Source organism: Stegodyphus dumicola, chromosome 1, assembly GCF_044657685.1.
Source record: "Stegodyphus dumicola isolate Sdum_Otavi_A_Nest chromosome 1, ASM4465768v1".
Taxonomy (NCBI): domain Eukaryota; kingdom Metazoa; phylum Arthropoda; class Arachnida; order Araneae; family Eresidae; genus Stegodyphus; species Stegodyphus dumicola.
Window position 1 is genome coordinate 1862151 of NC_140768.1, and position 23687 is coordinate 1885837.

A 23687-nucleotide genomic window follows, 5' to 3' on the forward strand; every position below is an offset into this window, starting at 1 on the left:
ATCTTTTAAATAGATACATAAATTATTTAAACTATAAAAATAACGAAATTACATTTAATCGTTACTTATATATGAAGGAAGTTAAAATTTTACTTGTGACAGTAGAATATACATAATGTATTAAATTGTCTCCTAAAAGTAAAAGTTACTTCATTTTATATAAAGGCACCGAATTTCTAATTGTATTTTAAGAAAATTAAACCTATTGCAGACAATTTTACAAATTTAATGAAAATTACTATAAATCGAAATGTATATTTAAGCTTCATCGAAAAACTTTATTTCAAATAAAAGTTTTATTTTAAATAAATATATTTCATTTCGGCAAACAAGATATTTTATTTTGTTATTATAAACTTAAAAATTGCATCTAACCCTCTAATTACGTCTAATTTAATCATCTAATCTAATCACATCTAGTTTTGCTTTACCGTATCACTTGCAGAAATAGATGATGGAAAGATAATTTCTGGAGTCTTATTTAAAAAGTTTAGTAAACATAAGAATGGAATCTTTCACAAAGGAATTTAAAAATTTTATTGTGATAACTTGAAAATTCGCATATTATGTAACATTGATTAATTAAGTGAAGTCTTTCACACACAAGAAAAGAAAAACTGATTTTAAGGTAAAAGGTACGTTAGATACAAGTTTATTCGTAGAATCGAAATATGGAAAAAAATTGGCATGTCTTTTCAGAAAGTCCACTTTGGGGTTAAAATGCCTATATTGTAAATTAATATAATAATTAATAAATTTAATATATATCCTAAGTCACGCTTTGGAGACATGAAAAATGCTAGTTGAATTACGTCAACTGGCCCAGTAGAACTTAATATATATAACTGTCCTCTTTTTTTTTACGCAGTGTACATCTATGCTTATATTTATAATGCAATTACAAAATGTTTACCTCCCATGTAATTATAAAATGCAATGAAATATATTTTTTATTTTTTAATACTTATCAATTGTTTTACCCTTGACTTCAGCAATACGAATTCGAAAAATTATACTTTACAACATGCTTAATAATGCATCTCATGCAACAAGCTTTCCATCCTTTCCAATAAAAATTCTTAGTTTTATAAATATATTTTTCATCAGAATTTCTATTACTGTTTACAATTATATTTTCAGTTACTTATATAATTAGGTAGTACAGTCAAAAGTCGTTAATCCGGACTCGTCGGAACTTCGGCGATTCCGGATTATAGATCATCAGTTTAAATCTGGTAAGATGGCATGCACAAATTCTAAAATTAAAAATATTGTTGCGTGCGTTCGGGTTCGTTATGAAATGAATGCACAAGTCCGATGAAAAATAAAAATGGTCTGGTCTGGTCTGGTCTGGTCTGGTCTGGTCTGGTCTGGTCTGGCCATGCCATGCCATGCCATGCCATGCCATGCCTGTATTTAGGTTTTGGCCAGCTATTCAAAACTTCGCGGATTATTTTTCCACTTAACCTTTACTCAAAGCTCCAAACTGTCTGACAAATGTTAATTTTAAACTTTCCTTTTACACATTTATCCTTTTTTCTTTAACTTTTATCCTGCATCTATAACATATTTTTATGCTCTATTTCTTCAAAACCAAAATTATACAGGGGGGTTTCAAAAAGCTTCAAAATTGCTTAAGGTAGTCACCAGAACATAAAATGGTTACCTCTTGAAGAAACGTTGAAATTACACATTTCCGTTCTGAAATGGGTTATTAACAAGAAGTGAGGTCTTCACTTTCCGTTTATCATATAGGCCCACACAACACGCTTACAAATTTACCTTACATTACATTCTTTAATTTTATAGCTAGACTCTTGATGAAATAATAAAATAGTTTTGTTTTGCTATAATTACCTTGTAATGTATTAGAAAGCATCGAACGCGTCTTTTTGCTTTATGTCAGTTTGCTGCCTCGTTTCGAAGATACTGAACTTACTTACCTTTAAATAGCTACAATTTTAGTTCTGAAGTTTACTTTTGGAATAAACAAAATTTCCGAAGTGGCTGAACTGTCGAAACGGACTTAGGAGCTAAAATTCGTAGTTTCCTTATTGCTACTGACGAAAATGTTCTCCCCTGAGTAACCTGATGCTGAATTATTTCAAATACAAGAGAAAATTTGATTCGTTTGAGCTTCAGAAAAGCTGTTTAGGTACACGTTAATTATGAAATAAGAGGTTAATTTTGAAATTAGAGATAGATTTCGGATCAAAGAAAAATTGCAATTTAAGTTTCTTTTTCTAAACAGTAGAGTTTTTCTAAACAGTAGTTATCTTCTTGAATCTAAACGTTTTATTTATTTATTTTCTTTTTTCAGCCCACTCAATTATATCACTAAATTCGAGTTATTTTTCTGTTGAAACATTTTGCGAATTATTCAAAAGTGCACCTAAAAGTAAACTGATAAAGCTCTCTTTATCTTAATTTTAGCTTTTCAAGAAAAGCATTGTGATGGAACAGCAGATGGATTAATTCTCATGAGAAAACATTCATTTTAAATTATATGTAAAAGATCTTTAACTTTATAAAACAAACATTTTTCTTGCTGTAACTAGCAACAATGAGGTGCCTCTTCGTTTTCTTTCTTTTGACTTGCTCGGTGTACGTTTATCCGTACTATTGTACTTAAATGGCCGCTGAAAATTTTGATCACTATACTACTTTATGTTTAACGTCATTGTTATTACATGATGCGTTAGATCAGAGCCCACTGTAATGAGATCGTTCAGTATTGGAAGTTACACTTCAATGCATTTCGCAATCTGTTCTACGTCGGATGCAGAAAATCTGTTTGTTACGACCAATTGTGAGATTCTTGGGATGGCGGATTTTTGTATATTATGCATATACATTCCCACTCGCAAAGGAGAGACAGGTCGCCCAGCCGGCGTGAATTACAATTAACATCCTTAACTAAAGATACATTTTGGTAGATGTAAAATGCTTCTGATAAATTCGTTTCTCCGACTGAAGAAAATTTATATATAATTATACAGAATTAAAGTCATAATTGGGATTTAGTGCCCAGCTATGATTAGACATCGAAGAGTCGTTTCCTTCTTCGTTTTGGACAAAATTTACGTGTTCCTTGAAAGCGAACTATTAACTCTTTGGCAGACCTTGAAGATACTTTAAGATGCTCTCCGATACTTTCCAATATTATTTTTTTGAAATTTTCAACCAAAACTTGAACAGGAGAAAATACGCTGGTATGAATTGTCGCTTCATACCGTTTGCGACTCCCTTTAGTCTTAAGTATAGCTAAGATTACTTACATATTTTAAAAAACAGACATGGCCATATTTTTATTATTTATGAAACGTCTTTTTTTATTTTTTTTTTTAGTTCAGCAATTCCACAATTAGACACGTTGTTTTAATTTTATTTCCTTAGGTTCCCTTTACATTATCGCCTAAATTATCCAAGAATATGTCTGCGGTTTTCTTATCTCTGTATCTTAACTTTTAAGTTTTTTCTAAGCAGGTGCGATGTTCCAAATAGCAGATGGTTTAATTCCTGTGAAGAGATATCATTTTTACTATAAAAAGATACTAATTGTTTATGCTTGGTTTAAAAGCTTTAACCAGACAGGACAAGCATATTTTCTTTACTGCTGTTAAGTGGAAAAACAAGCAGAAAAATGAAGTACATCTTTGTCCTTGCTCTTCTGACTTGCTTGGTGAGTTAGAATTTCACAACTTCGGATTATTTAACTATTTAATTGTAATGAAGGACAGAAAATGATAGATTATTTTGCCATTCTTGAATCTTAATGACCAATAGAACTCTGGATTACATTTAGACACACTATATTCTTAGAACAACGGGCGTTAAGTGTGTGTGTGTGTGTGTGTGTGTGTGTGTGTGTGTGTGTGTGTCTGATTGTAGCAAAGCCTCGAGGAGTATCTGCTTAAAGGGAGGAATGCTTTCGTGGAGGACTTTCTAAGGGAAACTGCCTCGTACACACGTTACACATGGGGAAAACCACGAAAACGCCCATGCAGCCAGCCCGTTCGCGGGATTCGAACCTCGGACCGAACTACCAGTGTTCAGAGACTTTACCGCTCGGCCGCTGGTGGGCCAACAGGCGTTAAGACTACTAACTCTCTAACGGCCACTGAATACTAGAACGGGTAATATACTGAACACTAGAAGTTACATACGAGTTAAAAATCTTGGGGAACGCCCCAGCTGCATGGACCTTTTCTTAAGTTTTCCTAACGTGTAACGTAAACTCCACTAATATTTTTAAAGCCGCCCACATTAATAAGCTAATTAGACAATAATAATCGAACTTCTAAAGATTTCTGTTTTGTTAAGTGTCAGGTTTGAAGAATGTTAATCCTAGAATTTCTTCATTACTTAGTTTTTCTCCCGGATTTTCCGCAAATTATACCAGTTGCACTATTTTCCGAGAATAGTTAAAGGAATTTAAAAAAATTGGTTGTTGATGCTAATAAGTTTATAGTAAGCTAAAAAGAATTTAAATCTTGTATTCCCTTACTAAAATTAACTCGCTTATGGGGGAAAAGGAACAGTTTATATAAAGTCTTTAGTGCGAGAGAGAGAGGGACATTTCTTTCCTAATGTTTATAGCAGCGAACTTCCCCAGCTGTACCTAAAATGAAATGTTTATATTTATTAATAAATTTATGCACAAACTTTCCTAAGGTTTATTTATATAGAATAAGCTCTTCTACCATGATTCCTTTTTAGAGATACCACTTTTAATCTCTTCGAGATAAGTGTAGACGAATATTACTTAAGAAAAATTGTTCACGGTGTTGGTAGTCAATCATCATCGTGCAGTTACTTCTGAAAAAATAAAAACGTATCTCTAAATACTGACTGCTATTACTGCCATACCGAAGGTCTCAGGTTTGAATCCCGGAGGAGGCATGTATGTAAGCTGTTCCTTCAGAGGACGTAACTGTGGCCCACTACGCATATCACACGCATTTGTTTCACACGAACAATTGTTTCGGACAATTTTTCTGCCTGGTTTACTATTGAAAGAAAGACGCAAAATTTCTTCCATCCTTTCGAAAAAAAATTGCAAGTTGTTCGTTTTCAACCAATCAGCTATCCGCTTGCTTGTAATGGAGAACTAGTTTCTTTTGTGTTAACCCCCAAGCTAGCTGTGGTGATCGGCTGCTGGGACAAAGCAGAAAAATTGTTCCAAGCAGTTGTTCCTCCGAAACAAACGGATGTGTGATAGCAGCCTTAAGTGCCTTCATAATAAAGTGATCACCGCTTTTGACCTTGGTAGAGGTCAATGCCTATATTGAAAAAAATATATTGACAGTTTTCTCCAAAAATTCATTACATATGTTTGTTCATAGAAGTGTGTGGCTTTTAAAATATTTCGTTTTATTCGAAGTGAAACAAAACTTTCTTATATTTATGATTATTTCTTTCCTACTAAAAATATACCAGTGTTTCCTTAATCTCCTTAAAACAATAGCATATGAACCGTATATGGGGAAAAAAGAGCAGAAATCAACATAACATTTATTGCCGACGGCTAGCCAATAAAAGTCAATTGACTAACTAGGACTCCCAAAACATTTTAAGAGCTTGGAGTGATATTTCTCTTATTTCAATCATACTTACCTCGTTTATTTGATAAGTTCCATTCACTTATTTTACTACCGACGCGGTACAGTAAAATATCATTGTTTACTGTTTTAGTGAAAGTATACATAAAATGTTTTAGTATTTTAATGGATATTAAACCGCAAAATTCTTTTCTGCATCCTTTTTCGAATGGTACTTATACTTTGAAATCCTTTGAATAGCGAAACATATCAAATTTATTTATGATTTCCTTATACATCAAAACCTTAAAAATGAGAACACTTTTTTTTTTACAACTGATAATTATTTAATTAATAATTGAGAATGTAGGTTCTAATGAATCGCTTTCGACTTCAGTTTCGTAAACAGAAATACATTTTTCAATATTTAAACTCTTTGTTTTTAACAAAACACTTATCGGACTGTAACAAATATCTGATGCAAAATTTAAATTAATAGTACTGAAAAGTTATACATGTTGAAAATTCGTAATTTCAATAAATGTTCTTTTTCTCCCCTCTCGGTGTTGCCACTGGTCCTTTACGATGCTTCCCTTTTTAAATGTTTCACCCCGGCAATCTTCGTCCTACGTGTAGCGGTCCTACCCTATTTATGGTTTTTCAATCACTGCAACCGTAATCGAGAGAGCTTTATTATTATTTTAAATCATCAGAGTCTCGAACTCATGCCTTCAAATAACAATATCTGAATTTTTTTTTCATTGGATGAGCCGCTAGGCGTTGATATATCGGGGAAGATTTTTTTATGACCAGCCTGTATATCTAATATAAAATTTATAACAAGTAATGGTAACATGTACTGATTAAGTGCAGCAAGAGATTATATAATATGTTTTAGAGTGTATAGTAATATATTTTATATAGTTTGTTTGTTTCTTAATTTTTCTCAAGAACTTTACATGCAGATCGGAAGGTGAATGAATTAAATCACAACTCACTTATCTATAAGCCTATCTATCTGAGAGCAATCAAATCTCATTCAACATTTAGGAAAGTTATTGTTTTCGAACGACGTACAACATGTTCAACACATTATACGTCACAAACACTTAGACGCATTCAAATTTTCAAACAAAACAAACTAAAAAACAATTTTAATTTATGTTAGTTAATTTATGAGAATTAATTCAAAGTCAACAAACTGACTGCAACACAATTTAGAAATGAATTTTTAGTTCTTTTTTAAAATTTATGTCACCAACCTTGCAAACAAATTAAGATCTGGAAATTCTAAATATATATGTAATGACGGTATGAAACCAAGAACGACGAAAACTCCTGCTTTCAACCTACTGTTATGAACTAAAACTTTTATTGAACTTAACTGACCCGGAATCAAGCAAATTGTATTCAGACATCAAAGCATTTCTGTAAAAAACGAAAGTTGGTTTTAGTTGTACTCCTGCCTTCAACCTATTCCTATGAACAAAAACTTTTATTGAATTGAGCTGACCCGGTATCAAGCAAACTGAATTCGGATATCAAAAACAGAACTCTTATTTCTGTCCAAGAAAGAAAACTGTATTGTTCAAGGGCTTCGAGTGTTTATTATTTCCAGAAAAAAAAAAGTTTATAATGGGCTAAAAATAAGAAAATTTAGACTCAAGAAATAAGCATAATTAATTTATTATTAAAGTTTACACATGTTGCACTTCATTGGATTTTAATTTTATGTGCATTTTCACAGGTGTGCACTAGTATTGCTCAAATGCCGTGCCCAACAGAGTGTGCAGAAGATGAATGCTGCACTGGAGGAGGTTACCACAGATACTGCCGCAAGCTTGGAGGAGAAAGTTTGTATTTCTTTCTCGGTGATATTTTTACACGACAATAACTTTCCAAAATAACGCTCATTATCTAAACAGTAATGAAAACAGCAAAAGCTTAAATACATGTTAATCCTTCTTGTTAAAGAGGAGAAAAAAAAAAAAACAGATTAGCCGAATCTGGAGTAAAGATCCGGGCTATGTGGTTAAGATGCAGTAGCTAGGGAAGGTGTTAGAGGTCAGATTGATGTTCAGCGATCCAATTTTTAACATTTCTGGCACGATGTATAGTTGCATTATCGTCCAAGAAGCATCCGTCGCCATCAGGGTAAAAATGGAACATTGCAAGGTAAGCTTGATCTGCAGTATAATTAGGTATTTCACGGCTGTTTGTTTACCCTCGAGAAACACCAGGGCACTACTTCCATGCAAGCAGAACATGCCCCATATCATGGTACTCCCACCAGACCCTTGCACAGTGCGAGTAAGTCAAGATGTTTTCATGGTTTTTCTCGCCAAATTCGAGGTCTTTCATCAATATGCTTCAAATGAAACAGATCGCTAAACAAGGGCATTTCCAACAAATTTCAGCTCGAACCATGCGCAGAGAATGCCAGAGATAAGAATGCATATGCCTGTGAGAAAACCACTCATTTCTGCTCGAAATGCAAGAATTCATTTGCAGTGGTGTCGGGAAAGAAGACGCTGGACATATGAGGATTAACCCTTTCCCGCACGCTAACTTTTTAAAGTTGGAGTTTTGATTTAAAAAAAAAAGGAGGGTAGGTAGTCTAATTTGGTAAAAATAAGGTGTGTCATGAGTCATCCGACTACATTTACCTGTTTAACCTTTTGCGGCACAGTATGTCAGCTCTGGACACACCTAAAAATTTCCTTCTGTACGCACAGAAAAATTGAATAAAAAAGAATTTAGAGATTACTCTGAACCTTCTTTATTTATAGTAGATGGCAGCTCAACACAAACCAGTCCATATATTTTAGCCATGTTTAGTTTTTTAAGACCCTCATTTTTCAAAGAAGTCTTCCAGATTTTTTTACGGTATAAAAGGAATTGTTTGAAAAGAAATTTCTATGTTATTTTTTTGGCTGTATGATTATCTCCTTATCCTATATTAGTTTTAAATTTTTACCTTGAAATCTTGCCTAAAATCAAACGGCGAACCGTAGGTGTGCCCAGACCGAGCTCACCGATCATCTAGGACAACTGAGAATCTGCATTTTTTGTTTCTCCGCATCTCATCGGTCAGTTCATTGACAACAATGCTCGTTTCAGTACTCTTTTCGAAGCTCTATTCAATCAGTGTGCCACTTTGGACCCACCTACAGAATTAAAACTTCACAAAATTTTACTTGTGTACTCCTCTAGGCCTAATTAGACTACCTAGCCCTTTTTTTTAAATCAAAACTTCAACTTTAAAAGTTAGCGTGCTGGAAAGAGTTAATCCTCATATGTCCAGCGTCTTCTTTCCCGACATCACTGCAAATGAATTCTTACATTTCGAGCAGAAATGAGTGGTTTTCTCACAGGCATATGAACTCTTATCCTCTGCCATTCTCTGCGCATTGTTCGAGCTGAAATCTGTTGGGAAGGTCCTTGGTTAACGATTTGTTTCAGTTGAAGCACAACAGATTCCCTGTTACGTCGTAGACGACGCCGACCACTCTCTTGGATAACTGTGCTCGAACCGCAGTTACGCCTTTTAGAGATGGACTGTGGGTTCTGATTCCAACTTTTTAGAATCCAGAGACATTTGCTGTCTTCGAAATCGAGGCTCCTGCTAAACGAGCACCAACAATAAGCCCTTTTTCAGATGGTGAAAGATGTGTCGTGTTTCCCATTTTACTTCATTCATCGTGAAAAGCACTCTTACATCTCACTTACACTTGAATTCTAACCACCTGTAACCCACGTCATAGAAAGATTTTGCACACTTCATTCCTAGAACGCATTCAAATGAAAATCTCGAAGGTTTCTAATTCATTGATATATGTGTCTAATATAATGCAGACACACCGAATTGTTTTTTCAAAACATATAGTAGTTAGAGTGTTTTATTTTCTTTTTTAATATTTTGCCACTTTCACAATGTATGTAATTAATAATGCATGCAAAAGATGCGTTTTCAACTTAAATTTCAATATGTTTAAGGAAAAGCGGTGTATCTTTTATTCAATTTCATAGGTTCTTTGAAACATTAGGTAAAAGTTTTAACTTTCTTGAAGACACTCCAACCACAGCAAATTTGAATTAACTTTCTGCTACGAGAAATCTGGCGGATGAGTCTTCTTGAAAGAATGTCATGATACAGATCACAAAATTGTGTCATTTTCTTGCGCTTTGTCCCGGTACAACTTCTGCCTAAAAGTGGCCGTCATTAGCAAATTCGATGTAGAAACAGAAATTCAAGCCTAACGCTGTGTTAGTGGAAAAAATTTCCCATTGTGATAGGACCTTCGAAACGACTGTTTGTATTTTTAGAACACGTTTCACATAAAATATATTTCTATTTAAAATACATATGTTCAATTAAAATAACTTTTCTTCAAAGCATTAAAAATATTTTTTAATTTTTAATTAAAGATTTTTTAACAGTCTTTAGTTACAAATATTCTATAGAATATCTCTTAATTTTTTACCGAATAAATTTAAACTGAAGGAAAACTAAATTTTATTTCAAAACTGAAATAAAATCGTTCATAATTAAAAATCATAATTTTAATTACAATTTCTACAAAAAAATCTTTTTCAGAAGGTTGAGCGAAAGTAAATGTCATTATTATATCGAATATATCGTCATACTGAATGGGACCAGTAGGAAACAAATTTTACATTTTCCGTTCAGTTACCTGAAATTTTGCTTTCTTGAAACGTGGTGGGTCTTAGAAGATTAAGTGTCATAATTTTACTGAACTCTCAGCAGATTTTGGGTTTAATTTGTGACATTAAAATGGAAAAAATATTAGGTAATTTCTATTTTCTTGTTTCAATAATTAAAAACTAGAAATAAAATCTTTCTGTTTTTTCATACAGTGGACCAATGTCAGCCCAAGAACAAGTATAACGATTACAGAACAGCTTGTCCATGTCAAGAAGAATATTTCTGTAGTGTAAGTATATCTAAACTTAACTTTTAATAATAACAAATAAATCCTGCTTACACTATATCGGAGCCCTCGGGGGCTCATTCTTTACGAGTACCCGTATGGCAATCCTAAAGTATCCTACTTTAGGATAATCTGAGGATACTTTAGTACCTTCTTTGAAGTACCTTCTTGGTGAGGCCGGGTGCCCTGATCCCAGGGTTCCAGTGATCCTTTCATTTTTCTCTTTTCTCCTTTTTTTTCTAATGCTTTGAGTTTTCTTTTCTCCGTCTTTCGAGTTTCGTCTTGAGATGCGGTTATAATTCTTACCTGCAATTTCAAAATACAGTAAGACCCCGCGTAACGCTGTTTCGTTTAGCGCTGTTTCGGTTTAGCGCTCTTTTATTTCAACCCGGGGATTCCACGAAATCGCTCGCAGCATACGGGGATTCCCCGAAATATTATGCAGCGATAGGTTTCAAATACATACCCGAAAGAGTGTACTTGTATTTCTTGTTTGGTGCGGTATTGTACAGACATATTTTGAAGGGGTAAATGTGGAAGATGTCGAAGAAATAATTCAAGAAGCAGCGGCTAGTCTTTCTAATGATGAGCTCAAAGAGTTAACCGAACAAGAAGAAAACAAAAATGTTGACAGCAGTGATTCAGAAGAAGAGCAAAAAGAACTTTCGATGGCGTTTGTAAAAAGGAGTTTGTCTACCATAACTGAAATAATGGATCAATTCATTGAAAATGATCCGAATTTTGACAGGAGCTCAAAAGTAAGGCGTGGTGTTAGAGATGCTATATCCGTTTATGAAGAACTTTTAAGAGAACAACGCAAAAGAAAAAGGCAAACAACATTAGATGCTTTTGTCACAAAAAGGCAGAACACTGAAAACGCGAAAGGCTAACTAAATATGACTGAGAATTTTATTTGTTTTTTTTTAAGAATATTCGTTTTGTTATTTATATTTTGTTTTTATTTTTGCAAGAAATAATAATGTGGTATTAATTTGGGCTTTAAGAAATAAGTGTTTGGTTTTATTTTTATTAAAAAAACATACTTTTTAAATTTAATACCATTTCCTAGCCATCTTACCCTAACCCCAATATTTACATGTAAAGATAGCCTCGTTTAGCGCTGTTTCGCATTACGCTCTACTTTGATGGAACGTATCCCCCGCGTTAAGCTGGGTCTTACTGTAACATGAAAAACTGCCCACGTGTTTTCCGTGCATGGAGACCTGCGTAGTTGGAAACTGGTCCTGGTAGTTGAAGTGTGAGGTACTGTTTCCAATAACTGCTCTGGCGTCTTTTTCATCTAAACGGAAGGCACTTACCGTATATACCCGCGTATAAGTCGAGATATTTTGAGCAAAAAAAAAAAAAAAAAAAAAAAAAGACTTCAAAGTGGGGGGGGGTGACTTATACGCGGGGCCATAAAAAATTAAAAGAATCGGAAGTTCAAAAATTTCTTTATATAATGCAGTTGTTTTCTTCCCGCTCTCAAACTGGACGACTTATCAAATAAGTCACTTACTTGAAGTAATTTCATGACTTAAATTATGTGACGAACTAATCACAGAGTTCCATACTTTAACTAGAGTAAGTTTCGATTAAACCAAAGAATTTTTGGCCGCCGAACAACCGATCAATATCGAGCAATAAAAAAAGTTTCGCCAACACGCCAAGAAAAGAGAAATGCGGATAGTTTTTACGTACGTATAAGTGTTTATAATAGTTATTGTTCATTCATGAAATACTTTTGTTAACAGTCGTACACGTCAAAATTTTAAAAAAAATAGCCCACGCAATAACTGAACAGTTTTGAATATTTCTTTTAACTTTTAAAAAGGGAAAATGCAGATAGATTTTACGTACGCGAATCTTTTCCGGAACAAATTCCAGAAGGTTGCTATATACGATCATTTTCCCCCCAATTATCCTGCGTGAAAACGACGACGAAGGCTCTAGTAGTGATTGTAACAATACAGAATTCGAGACTGAAAATATGTATGATGACGAGCCAATGACGACAGAAGAGTTCTATGAAATGTTTGGCGAGTCTGACCATGAATCGGACGTTGAAGGATTTTGATTTTGTTTAGTTACCAATGTATTTTTTATCGTATATTTACTTTTGTTTCTCAGATAATTTTGAATAAATGTAGTACTTAAAAAAAATTTTTCGAAGTTTCTCGATCGATTTCGGAAGTGGGGGATCGACTTATACGCGGGTTTTTTATTTTCTACGAATTTTTTATGTCGAAGTGGGGAGGTCGACTTCTACGCGGGTATGTACGGTATGTGTCCTCGATCGGTCTGCTGGTCTTTCGACCTAATGTTGGAGGCTTGGAGATAAGTGATCGAGTGTTTCACTGAGATCGAGAAAGCCATTCATGGGGCTCTAATGATCCCATAGGTCTGGCTTGGCCTAATTCAAAATTCTATTTCTTGTTGAGTTCCGTGTTGGATTAGGCAGATGACCGGAAACTTTTGTGTTCCACACATAGCTGCTCTAAATAAATCAAATTCTGAATTTAACAAACCAAAGACGAAACCGAAACTAAATCTCTCGACATACTTGCGATCAAGAAGAAAATCACCCTAAGAAATGCTAAAGAATCTATTTAAGTTTTCATGTTATGTCGTCCTTCTGGCGAACTACAAAAGGTGTATCCATTCTCAATACATAAATAGATTTTATAAGTTTAGAAACAAAACATCTCCTTGTGGAATTTGCTTTTTGATGCGATTTTGGCTAATTAGTCTGCATTCCTTTTTCGATTAGCCACACTCTGTACAAGACATAAAACTTAAGACTTGTTAAGACATTATCCCCAAAATCGACCTTTTTGATTTCTGGAAAGGAATTAATTCTCTTTCGAGCTGCCCAATCAAAATGTGTGTGCTGCTAGGCAGATCAAAATGTATAAAGGAAAGTCAACTGAACGACACAAAACTCTTGATCGCGACCTTCAGCTCGTCTTAACTGACAAAAAACCGTAAGCCTGGATTTTAAAATTATCCTGTAATTTCGATCGTCACGCGATGTTTGACATTCTAGTATTATTTCCTCTCATGATGACCTGACATGTACATGATTCTGGATAGTCAACCATGACAGTAATACCTGCACCGCTGCGCTTTAAGATATTATGAAATTATTGTTTCTTACCTTAATTTTTGTAAAGAATGCTAAGAAAAGTGCAAGTTAATTTCCTTTAAAAGGGTTCTTCCTAGAGAAATCCGTTCACATTGTACGTTTTGTCGTAACAGATCAAACTTAAAAATAAAGCGTATCAAAGTAATTTTGTTCATATTACAGCGCTGATCAGAATAATTTGAATCGCATCTTGCTTTGGATGTCCATGATGTAAATTTTAAAATCTTTCAAAAAAAAAAAAAAAAAAAAAAAAAATGTAAGCATCTTATTTGCTTTTACTTGACTATAAAAGTCTCGTGACTTTCAAAGAATCCAATAAGGTGCTATTTTTTTAACAATTTTGAAATTTGAATTTGTGTTTCGTGAAATAAGTGTAAGTTACGTTGTTTCACTTTTTAAATGAAACAGTTGTTTAAACACGAAACATTATATATTTGAGACATTTTTATTAATTATAATTAGTCTAAAATGGTTATTTTTCTATTTATAAGCTGTCGGTAGCCTAAATTCCAGGAAATTCTTATTTGCTGACTTATGTTTAAATCACTCCGAAAACAATCGGATTCTGTCTTTCGAAGCGGGAGAAAATTGTTGTTTTTCAAAGCATTTTCAGTTTGCATTAAGCATTTCTAAGATGAGTATGGAATTCATATATATATGCGGCTTAAGAGTTTGTCGCCGATTTTATTCCCCGTGCAGTGCGTGACGAATATTATGACAAAGCTAAGCCGGCAAAATTAAAAATACAAGATCACGTGCATTTAATAAATAAATTTAACATCTATATGTAATAGAATTCAGAAATATGTAACCGGCAAAAACCGGCAACGATGAGAAAACAAATAAAATATAAGAAAGATAATTATTTATTTCATGCGGCTTAAGGGTCTGTTTGTCGCGGATAATTTATTGGTTGCTTGCGTAACCGTACTAGCCAATGGGGTGAAGTTGCCAAGGCACAGGTTGCCGTTTCAATTGTGACGTAGACAATTTCCTGTAAAACTTGCCTTTATTAAGACCATCAATAAGTCTCAGGGCTTAAGCGTGTTGGCATTTTTTTACCTGAGCCTACATTTGGACACGGTCAACTTGTAGAGACATTAGGTTAATTGGAAAAGCCGGAGAGATGAAGAATTAGCAAACGCCTTAACTGGGAATCGAACCACGAACCTCTGGACTACCGGCCCAGTGTGCAGAATTATTACACCGCGAAGGCACGCTAGGAAAGTGGGAGAAATACCTTATAAACTTTATGTTGCCTGTTCAAGAGTTCGTGAAAGAACCGACATAAAATTAAAAACGATGGATGGTCCTCTACAAGGCGAGCTTAAAATGATGGAAAGATCTACACAAGAAATGTTGTGTACAAAGAGATCTTTGACATGTGAAGTTGCCACGGCACAGGGTTGCCGTTTCAATTGAGACGTAGACAATTTATTGTAAAACTTGCCTTTGCTAAGACCATCAATAAGTCTCAGGGGCCAAACGTTTAAGCCTGTTGGCATTTTTTTACCTGAGCCTGCATTTGGACACGGCCAACTTTATGTTGCCTGTTCCAAAGTTCGTGAAAGAGCGGACGTAAAATTAAAAATAATGGATGGTCCTCTGCAAGGTGAGCTTAAAAATGATGGAAAGATCTACACAAGAAGTGTTGCGTACAAAGAGAGCTTTGACATGTGAATTAACATTTTATTATTTAAATCACCTTTATTGATTGAGCTAGCGGTGGCTCTTAAGAAATGTACCGCCAGTGGTTTCCTTCATTACACTCTACTTTAAGCAATTAAGCAAGTAGAAGGGGGAAACCCCGTGGGGCAGTAAGCGAAGGAGCGTCCTCGCCGCCTGCCCTGGATAATTCAGTTTGAATTAGCATCATTTTAATTACAGTCTACAATATCTAGAGCAAATAACTGCTTGTGTACTTCTAAAATTTGGGAATAAAACAGTTTTTTCCCTCTAAATTGCCGAATAAAAATATACGAAATAATTCATTTTGAGGATTATCTGTGCACCTTTATCTCCTCAACGAACGATGTCAAGAAATAATATTCTAACACCTTTGATCTTTAAACTAGTACTTTCAAAGTTTGGATATTGTGTCGCAAATAACGATTCCGATATTGTATTCTGACCTGTATTCATTTGATATTAATTAGATATTATATTGCATAAGTACTTTTTAAGAAGCTTTTGCTATGAATTTTAGATCTGAAGGTTTGAATCTCCGGAAAAAAATATTTAGATGCTATACTTATGAAACGCAATTTAAAAACATATGTCAGTTGCCGTTCGCTCAAAATCTTTGGAGATTTGCTATTTCACTGCAACTGAGGCCACTTACGTTTTCTTTTCCAATCTACCATCAATGAGAGCGAATAATCGGGATTCAGTGTATTACATAAGTCTGTCAAGTTCCATCCAAAAGAGAAATACAAAAGCATGTAGCATTTTAAAGTCAAATGGCAGCTTTTTAGTTAATTGATGCTGTAGGTTTTAAATACCAGAACTATATGGATGAAAACAAAGCCTTTTTTTCACATTTCTTTCTCTATTAATTTAAAAGTAATCTAATTCGAATATTTTTTTAATCATTTTTTAGGTCATAGGAAGATGCCAGAAGTACGAGTAGAAAGCAGTAAGGTAAAGGATGTTTTTTTTTTTAAACATTTTATAATTTTATTTCCGTGCAATTAGAAATACGATATTGGAGCTAGATGATAAAACTTCTATCTCCCCTCATGTGAAAGAGGCAGTGTTATTATCAGAATAGGCCTGAGATTCCGATTTAATAAAATTGAAGATAATGCTATGGAAAATATTGATTAGCTATATCACATAAGATCTTTCAGCTTTTATTCCAGCTTACGATATAAAATTGTAAGTGTAACAGAATGAGTTATTTAATGACAGTATGCTTCTTATAAACATTTTCATATTTCTCCCAAGCAGTATAATTCAAAATAATATAATCATATTATCGCATAAAATACTTTCTGTTTGGATTCAGGGGAACCGAAATGTTACAAAGTCGCCCAACTGGTGAACGTTTAGTGAATCTGTAGGGTTTATATTTATTTTAACTAACATTTATTTTAAGTTTAAACTATCTTTCCTGTCAAGCCTTACTTTCCCCTGGAACTGCCAATGCCAGAGTATGTAAATTTTAGTTGAACGCGCAAGGATTCAAATTATCAGCGGAAGTATTCTGAGTTAAATAGAAAGGAAACGAGTTCGAGGTGTGCTGTTCGTACTTCACGAGCGCGGAGGTAGTTAGCCAGAAATTGAAGAACCCCGCGTTTCGGCCTGTGTGCTTGCCTTGAAGAATTGTTAATCGTTCAACGTGATCTTCAAGTTTGCTGAATTAGCAGCGGTATTGTAAAACGCGGTGAGGTTAGTTACTTTTAGAGAGCCTCGTAGTTAGAGTCTTGTCATTAGTTCTTTTCAGGTTCTTATTTTTATTTGACCGCCGAGTTGGCGTAGTTTGTGAGCGTCAAGAGCACGCACTTGTAAATTATTACGTTGAATAAAAAGGGGCTTAAACCCTTAGCAAGACTCTGTCATTTATCTAGTTTCAACAGTCACCTCTTGGTTGCGTGCAAGTTGGAGGCGCGCAACTCTACAAATCTTACGGCCGTACCGAAAAGGCCCAGATTGGGATTCCGGACGAAATATGGATGTTTTTAAATGTATACTATCTGTGCGGCATGGGGACACTTTAAATAAGCGGTAAGCTGAAAGTCCTCTCGATGAGTTGAACTGATTTTGCTCAAGTTAATTACTTTGGTCTTAAAAGCGTAATAATAATATATTACTGTTATAAAAATGCTATAATTTTACTGGAGATCCTCGGACCCGTCCCCCCGGATGATCCCTCTCAAAATTGGGGGCGCAGCTGAGCTAAAGTCGTGCTGTCACCTAGACGCTCAAGGCTCTTTGCCAACGACAGGTGCATTTGTCTCTTGACAAGCCCACGATGAATGTCATGGACTTGTGCTCCCCATTGTTAAACAAATGAGACTGGTATCAACAAAACTTCGCACCATGACCACATGACGTTATACGAAATGGAACATTGACCACATGACGTTATACGAAATGGAACATTAATGTTCCATTTCGTATAACGTTATGTGTGGGATTCAACATTAGTGTTATTCAGAGGCCAATATTTAAGAGTAAAGAAGCCATCTTAGGACAACACACTTTATTTACACGAATAATGAATAAAAGGAACACACAGCAAATCATACTGACCATCACACAACAAATAACATCTCACCATCTCCATACGCTCGAAGCTCGAATGACGGATGTGTCGGGAGAAGAGACAGCTGCGCCATCATAATTAATATGCATGCGCATAAGAATAAACGTTCGCTCGCTTCTACCCAACAATTAGTTTGATTTTTGAGATTTTATTCATTTAATTTTAAGAATTTTTTCAAGTGGGTTAAACTGATCTCGTGCTTTTGTAAAGTCCCGTTTGCTAACGGGACTTTACAAAAGTATTATCATTATTCATTATTATCTCAAGAGAATTATCAAGAGATTATATTATCATTATTCATTATTATCTATATCTTATTATTATTATTATTATTATTATCTCAAGAGTATTATCATTATTAGATTTTTTTCTTTTAAGCAAATCCCATTTCAAATATTTCTGATGATATTCGTAATTTATAATCAATATATCTCCGTTTTATCAGGTCTTCAAAATTTACAATCACTCATGACTCATCGAACAGTTCTTGAGGATAGGAATGCTTTTCTAATTCCGAATGAATCTGATTAGTAGTAATATTGTCACTTAGTTTCCTCGATGAGAATGACTCATTTTCAGTAATTGCCCTGACCAAGTTTTGCAATTGAATTTTAATTCAAATCGGATAGAGTTTTTTTTTTTTTTTTTTTTTTTTTTTTAGTAGCGACTTTTTCAGATTCGACATCGGATCGACATTCTCAGATTTTGTAAACTTTCTCCGTTTTACTTATTTATTTTACACTAAAATTTAAAAATAACAGTATGTTAATTCATATGATAGTCCAACATATTAATAATATTACACTTTTAACCCTTTAACTGTCGAGTTATTTTGATGATTTGGGTACACAAATTGTGTCAAGTTTTTTTATTGGAAAAATCAAATGTTTAGTACAAAATGAAATATACTTAAGTAGTTAAAAATTGATATTTTGAAGTACATGGGTAAAATTTTTTAAGTTTTGTATCCACTGCGTATTTGCTTGAGGCGGCTGCCACTACAACATGGCAGTTGTAAAGTTCGCTTCTAGTGGAGCATTATTTTCTAAAAATGAAAGAAAATTAATTATTTTCTAAAAAATAAATAAATAAAATAAAAGTGAATACGTATTAGTAGTTCAGTAATTCCGTCTTGTGTGGTACAACTGGAAACACTTTTCCAAGCACAAACCAACTCCACAATCTCTACACCAGAACCGTGTTTCCTTCCTTATCTTTTTCGAATTTTTATCCTTTTTCGAACAACACACTTTGCAGTCTTGTAGGCTCACGTTTCCCAGGAGTAGGAGGAATATGGGAAATAAAATGTCGTTCAGTAAGACGGGCCGGGTTATCTATTGTAGGTGGTCTGCCAACATTCTTTTGTCCAGAAGCTGCATCATCATATTTATTTAAAAGCTCTTCTACAACTTGGATTCGAAATTCTAAAAATGCAATACGTTTCCCAACTACATTTTTATAGAGTAAATATGAGTTCCAAAATACCTTGTCTAGTTAAATGTAAAAATATCTTTTTATAATATTTTTTCTGACGTTTTCGGATTGTTGGATGAAAGGATATTTCCTAATCACAGCGATCTACACCATAGTTAGACTGTAGTCAGAAACAATCTTCGGCTTGAGTATATCTTAAAAAAAAAAAAAAAAAAAAAAAAAAAAAAAAAAAAAAAAATTGAGGCTGACCATGGAAATATCATGAATACTGCACATCAGACACACATCTTTCATCTTCGATTGAAGAATCTAAATCATCTATATAACGTTTCAAAGAACTGGACGCCATTTTACAACAAAAAGATACCGTGCACGTTGAACTAAAGAACTTATAACCTCTGAAATCTTCAGTAAAGTGCTGTCATCTATTGAATTGAGCGCACATTAACTTTTCCCGAGATACTGTCGGGTTTGACAAAGAAATGAAGCCGAAATAAACGTCTCCCGATATATATTCGGGTATAACAATACGATACACTCAAAAGAAAAAAATTACCCCGAGTAATACTCGGGCGTGACATTTTCGAACACCAGTGCTGTGCCCGAGTTTAACTCGGGCATGACAGTTAAAAGGTTAAAGTCAAATAATTTACTTTAGCAAAATCTAACTATCTTTATTATAACGTTAAACAACAAAAAAATCTTAAAACTAATATTTCACAAAACTCGAATGAGGAAAAAGTTAGTTGCTGAATATTTTGTTAAAGATATGAATAAATATTTCTTAAACTGGAAACAAGGAAGCAAAATAAAATGCCAGTTTTTGTGAAATTTATGAAGTGCATAAAGCTTTAAGATAGGTGAAACTAAAAGCCGCTTCTAGTAAGTTAAAAGAAAGTCGGTTGATTTAAAAGTGATTTTAATTTCGGGGAGTTCAAAAGCTGAATGAAACTTGAGAGTAAGTTTTATGGGCCTCAAGTTCAGCTTTTTGTTCGTAGACATTTAACCACTTTCAAATTTCCAAACTAAGTAAATCAAAAATTGTTGAATCAGTACGGGGGGAGGTTTTGGTTTATTGAGATTATGGCATACTGCATTAGAGCTATCTGTCTAATGGGAAGGGATGCCTTCGTGGAGGAATTTCTAAAGGAAACTGGCTCGTACAATTCCGTACAAAGTTGCCGCTGCTCGCTGCGAAATCATTGAGTTTGTTAATCAAAAATTCGTTAGAGTTTTACAAACTATGAAATCTATATATATAAAAGGAAAAGTCTCTATCTCTCTGTGTGCTTTCGTTCATGCTGCACGTAAGCTAATTGACCCAGGGTTATGAAATTTGATACATAGGTGCATCTAGACAAGAGCCAGTGCACTTTAAAGCGGGTTTTTTCAAAATTCGAATGAGATTTTTTTATTTTATGTTTTTTGATGAAATAGCTTTAAACAGATAAATCGACACACAGCCATTGTTGCCGATATCGGAACTGTTGTCACTTGGAAAAATAGAGCGATAATTCATTGCAGTTTTTAAATTTAAGGCTTCTCTTGGACACTGGACGTTTGTCGAGAGAAGGAAACGGGAAGTTGGTTAATTTATTTATTAGAATAATTAATATTTGTATTAAGGGATATTGTTTATTTCTTTGTAATTTTTTACATGTAATACATCTTTATTGAAAGTGTTTTTTGATAAAGTTGTTCTGCAGAGTAAACTTCTGTGCAGTTTTTAAATTTAATGTTTGGTGTTCCCTTTATGCATTTTTCGACACATTTAAAAGCCAGACGAAGGCTAGCAGATAATAAAACAAATTCAAAATTCAAAATTCGAGCTTCCAGTTTCCCATGGTCGGATGGAGGACTACGTTATTCAAAATCGGATGGCTGTAAGTACCGTTGTTTTTTCGCAGTACCAGAAACATATATACATTTATGGAGATTCTTCATTATGGAATTTCTATAAATATAAAACACAGGGCGATCATATTTGGTGGCAACAGTTGGAAAAAGATACGACGCATTTAAGCGTTTCGACGTAAAATGCCGTTTCGTGACCAACCTCCTTTTTGTGCTAAAAACATAATAATAATAAATTAACTGTTGCACTTTTAGTGATTCCGTATATATTTAATTCTGAGAACACTTTTAAGCAATTCTTTACGAGCATTTTTAAAAAATTACTTTTAAGTGGTACTGATTACGGAGCATGATATGTCAAAGATATCTAACCATCAGTGTCTTTATTAACGAGACAGTAAATCTAAAATATTATTAATCGATAAGAGACGTTCATTAATATAAAAATAGCAAATCGCATAATAAGCTAGTTTAGCATAGAATAATTTTCTATTCTTTTTCAGGTTTGAAACGCAAAGCTTTCAAGATGTTTATATACTTCTGTAAACAACAAAAACTTCAAAATGAAAAATGATTGAAATAAATATGTAAAATTCTTTACTCTATCTCCTCTTTTTAACAATTGAAACAAAAAATTGTGTAAACATTAATCCTTATCTTGCATTAACAAACAATTTTACGTTTAATGGAACATACTTGAAGAACAGAAACGAAATTTCTGAATAGGTCAATGTAAATATACTACAAGCTACCAGATTAATCTTCATACGGGAATTTTCAAGTTAATATTTTTACTGGAGAAGTGCTGCGGCAGAGTACCAGTTAGCATACTGATAGCCGTGATTCAACAGCGAGCGGTAAAAGCTACTGAATACTAGTAGTTCGATCTGGGGTTCGAGTGCTGGCTGCATGGGCCTTTTCGTGGATTTCCCATGTGTAAAGTGGGTACGAGCCAGTTTCCCTTAAAACGACATTCACGGGCCATCCTTCTGTTTCCGCGTAGTGCCTAATGGCGAAGCATGTTAAATAAATTTAAAAAAATCTGTGATTAACATTTCTTGGCTCAGGGTACTGCTAGTCGTGATCAGAGAAAACGTATTTTAAACTGAAACTTCGGACGTAAATTCATGTGGTTCTATGAGCATTTATAATGTAACAATCAGCAATTAGAATCGTACAACATGTGGATTTTTGTCGCTTAAAAGACAGATTTAAACAGAACAGAATCGATTTTGAAGTCTTAATAGTTTGACATTATTTGAGCCGTGAATGACATATATGTTATTCTGTTTGATGTCAAAAAGCGATTTAAAAATATATCGAACATTAGGAACTCAGTTATCTGAATTCTTAATATGCAAAGAAAATAGATTGACATTATTTGAATATGCCGTGAATAAAATACAAGTCATGCTGTTTGATGTCAAAAAGTGATTTTAAAAAGAGTGCTTAAAATTAAGAACTCAGTTAGTAGGATATGTAAGTTTTTATGAATACAAAAAAGTTTGCAAAATGCCCGCATAAAGAACCATCTATGTCCCTCCAATCCAAAATTAAAAAAATTTTCCCGTCAACTCCCAGTTGTTCCGCCAATTAAACATTTTTAAAAATACCCAGAGTTACGAATAATTTTCTTTAAATTAATTTTTAACTATCTAAATACAAACTGATGTTTCAGGTCTTAAACCGCCACCATAAACGTCATGCACATTAATTTTTTTTAGTTAACTACAATTAACGAATGCCAACCAACCGAGATAGTAGTTAGTGACTCTGACTGTTGTACCGAATAGCCTTGGTTTAAATCCAGAAGGCATGGATTTTTGTAAATGTATAGTGTCTGCGCGGCATGGGGTCACTCTAAATATACGGTGAACCTAAGGTACTACAGAGTACTTTTGTCCTACCACTAATCTACCTAGAGGTAAGGAGGGCCTAGGTGTAGACCAGCTACCTACCTAGGGGAGGCTTTCCCTACCACCAACCTATTACTTACCTAGCGGTGAGATATTTCTCGACACGTACGTGGTTAAAATTACTTAACAAAATAAAATGCCTTTAGAAGGAATACTGTACGAACTGTTATCGTGCTTAATACATCTGTGACACCAACAGCTTACATGTCGTTTATCCCAGAGTGCTATAAACTAGATGTTCTGTATGTTAGAAACCAGTACATTCATATTTTACTTCTAACATCTATGTAAAAATTATACCTATTTCAAAATTCGGTTTGGTTTTCTAAATTTAATATTTAAACATAATTTTACTGTTTGGACCATCGAGTATAGCGCAACAAATCGACAGAAATTGTAACTTCATTTCTCAAATTTTGGTTCATTTTTGTAAATCGCTCGGTTAGACTATTCGACATTTACGATTACAAAATTTTATTGTCTACAAAGTTTCAAAATCTTCATAGATTAAGAAACCAAGCTTTTCGTCTTCTTTTGAAACAAAATAAAAATATTAATTCAGCAGTTTTCTAGATATTT

At 33.9% G+C, this 23687-nt stretch overlaps 1 protein-coding gene across 2 annotated transcripts; it reads left to right on the plus strand.

The window, feature by feature from the left end:
• Positions 1 to 3527: 3527 nt before the first annotated feature.
• On the plus strand, positions 3528 to 21792 carry LOC118204511 (U19-ctenitoxin-Pn1a-like). 2 transcript variants are annotated; one of them, XM_035376820.1, is made up of 5 exons: positions 3528 to 3682; positions 7288 to 7393; positions 10419 to 10495; positions 16237 to 16277; positions 21696 to 21792. In XM_035376820.1, exons 1-4 carry the CDS (start codon positions 3644 to 3646, stop codon positions 16264 to 16266), a joined length of 252 nt encoding a protein of 83 aa, XP_035232711.1. In that variant the 5' UTR covers positions 3528 to 3643; the 3' UTR covers positions 16267 to 16277; positions 21696 to 21792. The 2 variants fall into 2 exon arrangements, with proteins under 2 accessions (XP_035232711.1, XP_085668414.1); XM_085812288.1 differs by lacking the exon at positions 7288 to 7393 and having other exon boundaries at positions 3550 to 3682.
• The last annotated feature ends 1895 nt before the right edge of the window (positions 21793 to 23687 follow it).